Source organism: Primulina huaijiensis, chromosome 6, assembly GCF_012295235.1.
Source record: "Primulina huaijiensis isolate GDHJ02 chromosome 6, ASM1229523v2, whole genome shotgun sequence".
Lineage (NCBI taxonomy): Eukaryota > Viridiplantae > Streptophyta > Magnoliopsida > Lamiales > Gesneriaceae > Primulina > Primulina huaijiensis.
This window is the reverse complement of record NC_133311.1, coordinates 20,370,056-20,378,566: the sequence shown is the minus strand read 5'-3', so window position 1 is coordinate 20,378,566 and position 8,511 is coordinate 20,370,056. Positions and strand designations below refer to the sequence as shown.

Sequence of the window (8,511 nt, the reverse complement as noted above, 5' to 3'; positions counted from 1 at the left end):
AAGTAAGTCTTTCTCCACCAAGTTTTATTCTGAAGATGCTTTGGAATTGTGGCCTCTTTTTATTGAGAGAGAGTTGATTGAGGAGAAAAATATTGATGTTGCCGCATATGGGACATACAACTTAATTGAGTTTTTGAAGAACCGAAGGTTGTTCTCCACTGTCACTACTGCTATGCCCTACTGCCGCCGTGTTGTGTTGGAATTCTACTGCAATCTCCTGGGTAGTGTTGGAGATGAGGATTCAGTGAAGTATGGGAGAGTGTTTGTTCGTAATCGTATCTACAAGTTCACACCTTCTGTGATCAATGCATTCTACAACACTCCGGATGTTGAGGAAGTTGAAGAAAACCCGGACATAAATGCTATAACCTCTGTGCTCACTGGAGGCCTGATCAAAGTATTCCCTGACCATCCCAAGAAGTTGAGTGCTGCCAATCTCACTTCCTTTTTCTCTGTGCTGCACAAGACCTCAATTTGGAATTGGACACCTTCAACCAATTCTACTACTGTGACTAGAACTCAGGCCCTGGTGTTGTTTTCTATTGGGACTGGAAGAGCCTTTAACTTTGGGAAGCTAGTGTTCAAGACAGCATTACAATATGCTGAAGGAGACTTCAAGAAAACCAAGCTGCCTTTCCCTTCACTGATTTATGGGATCTTGGAATCTCAAGGTTTCATCAAGGATATTGATGAAGATCTCTGTCCTGTCGGAGATGTTCTGAAGATTTCTCCTGTTTATTTCAAAGGCAACAGAAGGATTGATCTGCCTTGGCTGAATACCGGTGTTGCTACGGATGTTGGCAACACTGATGATACAACATCTGAGCCTGTGCCTGAAACTGCTGATCCGCATCCTACAGATGTCCCTCCTACTGGTTATGTAACACTGTCTATCTCCTATATTCAAGCTCAGATTGCCTATGGTCGACAACAAATTGAAAATGCCAAGAAGACCATTGCATATTATGAAAATCAAGTGGCTGATTATGAGCTTCTGCTGGATGTTGGTGTCCATTCTGGACAAAAAAGGGGAGTAGATACAGCTGAAACCAGTGGAGCAAAAATGGCTGATGATGATAATGCTGGCAGTAATGAAGGATAATGAGATTTTGAGTTGATGGTTTTAAGACTGTAGTTGCTTTTGTTTTATTTGATTGACGTTGCTGTTTTTCTCGTTTTTCTCCTGATTAATGAACTTTTTCGATGTTATGGTGCAACATATGCAGATCACGGATTTGCTAACTCAGGGGGAGTTGTGCCGTAAAACCATTTTTGGGTTGTTTTGTCCAGAAAGGCAAAAAGGGAGAGATTGAAAGGAATTTTATTCCTTGATATATTTTCCTTTTAAATTTATATATTTTCCTTGTTTAAGATCTTTAATGTTTTGACTTTCTAGAATTGAGAATAATCTCGATTTAATGATATGATCTAGTGTAGATTTATTTTTTATGATAATATCTTTAAGATATAATATCATAGTTTTTCTTAATGATATTTTGATATGATAATATCTTTAAGATATGATTTTATTTTCCTAATGAAATTGCTCTCTTAATCTTTAAAAAGGGACTTAGAAGAAAAAGAAGTATACATAGAGCGTAAAAAGGTTTTTTGGAGAGACAAGTGGTGCGCGAAGAGTTTTCGAGACCTGAGCAATCTCGTGCTGTTGTTTCAAGTGTTGCTGTGAAGTGCTGACAACATCTGAAGTCAACACCTAATCACTGTTTTGATTAGAGTGTTGAGTTTTGAAGTTTTTCTTTACTTCTCAGTTGATGCATCCTGTTTATAATTGGTCTTACGGTTTGTAAGAGTTTTAGGATGCAATTTGATATTCGCCTTATTAAGGGAGTTGTTTTATTCTTTCACTAGTATTGGTTTTTGTAAACTTACAAGTTTTCTAGTGAATTATTTTGCCCTGAGGCAACGCACAAGTATTTTATACTTGTGCAAGATTTATATCTCGTCCCTCATAATAGTATTATTTAAGTTATGTGTTAAAATATAATTTCCGCTGCAAGTTGTCGTGAGTGTTGCAACACCTACGCACAACACCTACATTCTGATACACTTAACTCTCACCCTCATCACATAAACACTGTGGAAACGAAACATTCACACCACACCACAATTTCGCCAATATTGGCATTTAGTTTTACAATAGGCGAGTTTTACAATACACTATATATAATATCATACATAATTTTTTTGAAGGATTTTGCTTTTTGTTTATCTCTTTAAATAAATTGTTTGAAGGATTCAAACCACTTATATCAACAACTTAATTTATAAAAATTTATTTTTTTATATAACTCGAGAAATATGATATAACCAACAGTTTAATAATTTACTCGTTTCAGTCATGATATAAATAATTGAAGTTGTATATAGTGTCATTTAAAAGTCATGATTAAGTGTGTAAACGAACTGAATCGAGCTAAATATGACGAAAATTTGAAGCATCTAATTAGTTCTATTCGAGTTCGATTCGAAGTTCGAAAATTTTAAAATTTTTTGTTCAAATTCGTTTAAAATCAAAGCTAAGTTTGAGTTTGACTTGAAAAATTCGAACAAGTTCGCAAACTATTCGAACTAATATACTCGAAAGACTAAAAATTTATTTATTTAATATATTAAATATTAAGACTCGCGAGCGGCTCGTGAATTATTGAACAAAATAATTTAAGCTCTAGTTTGGTTTGAAAAAAGTTCGAAGATATCGAATTTGCTTCGAACTCGATAAATTCGAATATAAATTAAATATTTTTCAATGAGCACGAAGAGCTCACAAAACAACCGGGAAATTGGACTTAACTCCCCAGTCGCCGTTTTTTTTTTGTGTTCAGTCCCTGGGTACTTTTTTAGTACCACATTTTCACATGAAGTGTACCACATTTCCACATGAAGTGTACCACAATTTGTATGACATAGTACTACAATTTTGTGGGTAGGGAGTGAACCCAAATAAATGTTTTGGTTGGGGATTTTTCACCAACTTCTCCCAAAACAACTAGGTTCGTTTATATAATTCTATTCTCGATTAAATTAATTGTGCGCAAATCTCAAAGTTGACAAACAATTTTAAAAAAAGTCAAAACCAAACAAAGCTGCGAATCACTTCATACTCTAGTGGGCATTCCACCAACCCATATCTACAGACACGTGTTCACTCATTATTGGCTTTCGATGGGAATGAGGATCCCGTTAACAGTCTATGTCAATTTCCATATTTACCCTCGACAGAATGATCTACATTTCCCATCTATTCTCAAAATTAAACAGTACTACAATTTTGCATGGATAATTTTCATTTATTTTTTGGAGATGGCCGATTGGGAACAATAGGTAAATAATAAGTAACGGACAATATTGAATTCAAAGATAATGTTTTTAAGTGCTTTTTCTGAGATAAATAAATAAATCTAACTTATTTTTTATTATAAATTTTGGATAATGTTTTTAACTAAAAAACGAACAATAAAAAATTTAACGAATAGTCTCTCCTATATATAAATATAAAATATAAATTTTTAAAAAAATTATAAAAACATCATAGTCAAAGAATTTTTTTCATTAATCCCATCTGGAAGGGATTCTTTCGATAATATGAGTTATTGAACTCAAATATCTATAAAAAAGATTTATCTACTGCATCTGGAATGCCTATTTTTTTTTATATATGATATTGAAGTAATATGAATTTTTTTCCTTGTAATTTTTCTGAAATAAAATATTTAATGCTTTCACTGAATTTTCAATGTTAAATTATATATATATATATATAATTCAACTTTATTGGTAGACCCAGATTAGGTAATTCCAATAAAAATTTGAGCAAAAATAATATTTAATTTAGGCATCTAAACTTCCGAGTACACAATAAATGCAGGTGATACCGCACTTTGCTAATTACAAGTACTACAAAAGCTGAGAGCCAAACAAACAGTACTGGACGCAGGGAAGCATTTCTTGACCGCTGAATTCTGCAATATTCGGGCGGATACATGGCGAATCTGAACGGAAAGACGTCGGATCTGAGGGCGGCGTTTCTGGGAGTGTACTCCGTGCTCAAATCCGAGCTTTTGAATGACCCTGCTTTTGAATGGACTGATGATTCTCGCCAATGGGTGGAGCGGGTCTGTTCTTAAATTTTTAATTCCATTTTCTTTTTTTTGTCTTCTGTTCATTTTGTTTGACACTGGAATGTGATGTGTGGTGTGCCGGAATTATCTCTTCGGAAGATATTATATATTTTTTTTGAAAAGAAGATCAAACATGGACTAACATATGTTATTGAATTATGGTGGATGGGTGGAAACCATTTCGATTTATTGGGATATTTTGATATTTTTGAGTTCTCTGACATTCAATTTCATGTTGCCGAAACTCTCAGATCGCGGATGGTGGTTGAATCATCGTATTGTCTTTTCACTTGATATGGCTATGGTTTCTGTTCAATCTTCAAAAACAAATTTTCGGAAAAATATCTCAAACATCACTGACACTTTTGAAAGTATCCATTTGGGGAAACTCTGGTAGCAACGAAATGGATTGAGATTGAGAAACTCCTAAAATACATAAATGCTCCTCCGGTATAGGAGAGTGGTGTCAGGGTGATGCGTGTGCTGGCACGACAGATGTGTGATGTGCCACGAGCGTGTTTAGATCACAGCTAATCTAAAACTGGAATTGGCTGTAACATACATCTATTGTTTTCAGATATTATTTAAAAGTGGGAAGGGCTATGGATTGTTAGGTGACGAAATTGCATCATAAATACCTTTCAACATAAAGTGCTCTTCTGGTTCCTTTAAAGTGAGCATAGAAGATGTTATTTTTTCTTGAATACGGGATGCTGATCTTTTTGTTAACATACTTTTGTCTATCTAAAGTTAAATCAACTAGAGGGCATCAATTAGTAATTAAAGTGATTGGTGTCATCTTTTATCAAGATTCTATCATATATTAAAGATTGAAAGAATAATCTAGTGCAATCGGCAAAAATTCCCTCTTTCAGGAAATGTCCGCTAAATATACGGAAGTGCTTTATTGCTATTTAAAAATTCCTCCTTTTCCCTTCTAATTTTGTCTCTAATTTGACATTTTAAGGCTTTTAATGGGATTCAATTGATTTTCTTCCTTCTTTGGTATCTTGGGCTAAAACAGTGGCTTTCTGCAGAAATCAAATTTCTTTTATTTTTCTTCTCCAACCTCCATACATCACACACATATATATTTATGTTTCTATTTCATAAAAGTGTATGCTTAACAATTTGAAATCGGATGTCGACCATATAATTTTTTTCCTTTAAATTAAGACAATTTTCATACAAATATTCTCGTCACAATATAAAAAAGAATGCTGATTTTGGCTGACTATTTTGGTTTTTGCAATGTTTGAGTAAGGCAGTTTACGACATCCAGTCCTTGTTTAATTGTAGAAGATGCTAAAAGTTTGTCATTTTTAAAATTAAATGCGATTATACACTTTCAATAATTGGGTTTTCAGTGGTTAGAGCATTGAGCGCTATCATTTCTTCCACCTGTTAATGTTTTTAAGCTGTACAATGAAGTGGGTCTAAATATTAGCAATGATAAAATGTTGACTAAGCTTGCATGCCATTTCCTACTTTACAGTTTGATGAGTGTTTCTGATGCGCCATTTAAATATCTGTGGCAGATGCTGGACTACAACGTGCCTGGAGGTCGGATGTGAATCATTTACTTCATTTCTAGAGCCGAGTTCCTGACCTGCATGTTTTCGCTCTAGTATTAAAAAAAATTAATTCATGTAAGATTCTTGAAACCAAAAGATTTTATTCTGAAGATTCAGGTGTTACTTGCAGGGAAGTTAAACAGAGGCCTGTCTGTTATTGATAGCTATAAGTTACTAAAAGAAGGCAGAGACCTAACAGAAGAAGAGGTTTTTCTTGCTAGCGCTCTGGGCTGGTGCATAGAATGGGTGAGTTATTCTACTTCTTATTCTAAGTACCACAAATGGATCCATCTTGTGCATTTTTCTGCACAAGAATCTGACTTATATGAGATATATTGTTCAGCTTCAAGCTTATTTTCTTGTCCTTGATGACATAATGGATAATTCTCACACGAGGCGTGGTCAACCATGCTGGTTTCGAGTCCCCAAGGTCGGGCTATATGTTAACTTTTTTTTTCTCTTTTACAACTACCATCCAAAGGATGTCTACTTAACCATTCACCTTGATTTAACCTTCTGCTTTAGGTTGGTCTGATTGCTTCTAATGATGGAACCATACTTCGGAACCATATCCCTAGAATTCTCAAAAAGCATTTCAGGGAAAAGCAGTACTACGTGGATTTGCTGGACTTGTTCAATGAGGTAAATTTACTTTTGAATTACTTGGATCTGGCTCGAAGGTATTACCATGTTACAACATGTCAACTTCATTTTGTCATGTTTTAGGTGGAGTTCCAAACTGCCTCAGGACAGATGATAGATTTGATCACAACTATCGAAGGGGAAAAGGATTTATCAAAATATTCATTGTCACTGTGAGTCTCTGTAGGGTTTTACAATAAGTAACTTGCAAAGTTATCCTTGTGTCAGATGCTAGATCTCATGATACGCCAAGTTACTGTATATAGTGTATACTCTAAGACTAAGGACTAATTATTTGTTTAGCCCTTTCATGAGCCTGAAGATTAAAAATAAATAGCAGCACTTTTCTGCAATACTAGTTTCTACTGGATGTTGCAACTGATAGATTCCAATTTCTACGTTCATGTGGTGACTCGATATTTTTCTGTTATTTATGGTCAGATTGATTTTTTGAAATTTGTGCAGTCATCGTCGCATTGTTCAGTACAAGACTGCTTACTACTCATTTTACCTCCCGGTAAGTTGGAAAAGTTGTCATAACTGTTACTCCATATGATTATCAAAATGCAGTTATTCAGCATTTGACCTGAACGGTACTGATTATTTCTCAGGTCGCATGTGCATTGCTCATGGCTGGTGAGAACCTAGACAACCACATAGACGTGAAGAATGTACTTATTGATATGGGAATTTATTTCCAAGTACAGGTATTATTTTCCGCATTTCTCTCTCTTGGATATTGATATGCATGTTAGAGATTATGTTTGTTAATTTAAAGTCTCAATGTAATGTGTTCATGCAACGGATCAGTTAATCATATTTTATCATTATTATTCTTGTGGTTTTTTCTCAGGATGATTATTTGGATTGTTTTGGTCATCCTGACACGATTGGGAAGGTAAAAATCTGAACATTGTTTGTTGGATTGGAACCTTTGTAATCTAAGGCTTCTTTTTTTAATAGTGTTTTCTTATTTGATTGTCATGCAAACATCAGATTGGAACGGATATTGATGATTTCAAGTGTTCTTGGCTAGTAGTCAAGGCCCTGGAGATTTGCAACGACGAGCAAAAGAAAATCCTATTCGTAAGAACATAGAATGAGATATCTCCACTTTTCTACTCCAGCTTTCAAAACAGAACTGTGTATGTTAACATATAGATTTACCGCTAGGAAAACTATGGCAATCCCGATCCTAGCAAGGTGGCGAAAATCAAAGCCTTGTACAATGACATTAATCTCCAAGGGGTATTCACAGAATTTGAAAGCAAGAGCTATGAGAAAATAACAAGCTCCATTGAAGCTCATCCGAGTAAAGCTGTGCAGGCTGTTCTGAAATCGTTCTTGGGGAAGATTTACAAGAGACAGAAGTAGGATGGATAGCTAATAACAATGGATTCTGAATCAAGAAATGAAGCAGGGGAAGTTTTGATTAGTCAGAAGAAATCCTATTTCATTTTTCGATATGTATTTGTAATTTATATTAGTGGAAGAAGGGGGTAACAAATTCCCCTATTTTGTTGTTTGTATTAGTTTCTTGTGGTTTTCACTACTTTTTCTATTGTAATTTGCAACTTCGAGGGTTAAAAATAAAAGGAGGTTTCCGAACCCATTTTTCTAACTATTCTCTCGTTTTTTTCTTTCTTTTTTTAAAATATCGGCTACTTAGATTAGTTTGATTCGGGTTCAATTATTTTATTCGGCTGCCAAACAAATCAAACTTTCTAGGTAGAATATTATATACAGGGATGACAAGTGTCACTACGATTCAGGTCTCACGAGGAATACCCAAAATGGAGACGAAGATCAAATATTTTTTCAAGTTCGGAGAATTTTTTAAAAATATATGGATACTATCAACATCCCGAACTCGTCTCGAAAATAATATTATTTTTAAAAATATTAATAATAATATTATCACTAATAAGAGATTTGTGAAAGAAAAAAAAGGTCTTTATTTTCTGTTTTTTTATCAAGTATTTCGAATCTTGAATTTTCATTTATATTTTTCAAATAAGAACCTTCATAGAGTGAACCTACTTTATAGCTTGCAAATACTAGCTTGGCTCATTATTGCCGAGATAATGGCCTACTTCTTCACATTCACCGTACAATGCATGCAGTTATTGATAGACAGAAGAATCATGGTATACACT

The 8,511-nt window shown here is 34.4% G+C and overlaps 1 protein-coding gene across 2 annotated transcripts; it reads left to right on the top strand.

Moving 5' to 3' along the window:
• Nucleotides 1-3,878: 3,878 nt before the first annotated feature.
• Nucleotides 3,879-7,979, top strand: LOC140978120 (farnesyl pyrophosphate synthase 1). 2 transcript variants are annotated; one of them, XM_073442918.1, is made up of 11 exons: nucleotides 3,879-4,133; nucleotides 5,678-5,702; nucleotides 5,844-5,959; nucleotides 6,057-6,143; nucleotides 6,239-6,355; nucleotides 6,440-6,528; nucleotides 6,821-6,872; nucleotides 6,967-7,062; nucleotides 7,209-7,253; nucleotides 7,352-7,441; nucleotides 7,529-7,979. In XM_073442918.1, exons 1-11 carry the CDS (start codon nucleotides 4,002-4,004, stop codon nucleotides 7,727-7,729), a joined length of 1,050 nt encoding a protein of 349 aa, XP_073299019.1. In that variant the 5' UTR covers nucleotides 3,879-4,001; the 3' UTR covers nucleotides 7,730-7,979. The 2 variants fall into 2 exon arrangements, with proteins under 2 accessions (XP_073299019.1, XP_073299018.1); XM_073442917.1 differs by lacking the exon at nucleotides 3,879-4,133 and adding an exon at nucleotides 4,383-4,414 and having other exon boundaries at nucleotides 5,635-5,702.
• The last annotated feature ends 532 nt before the right edge of the window (nucleotides 7,980-8,511 follow it).

Bases quoted from the DNA above. Each gene is read 5' to 3' on its own strand.
- LOC140978120 (XM_073442918.1), top strand. From the start codon at position 4,002: ATGGCGAATCTGAACGGAAAGACGTCGGATCTGAGGGCGGCGTTTCTG. The intron at 6,144-6,238 runs GTCGGGCTATAT...CTTCTGCTTTAG, and splicing joins GCTGGTTTCGAGTCCCCAAG to GTTGGTCTGATTGCTTCTAA. The intron at 7,254-7,351 runs GTAAAAATCTGA...TGCAAACATCAG, and splicing joins ATCCTGACACGATTGGGAAG to ATTGGAACGGATATTGATGA.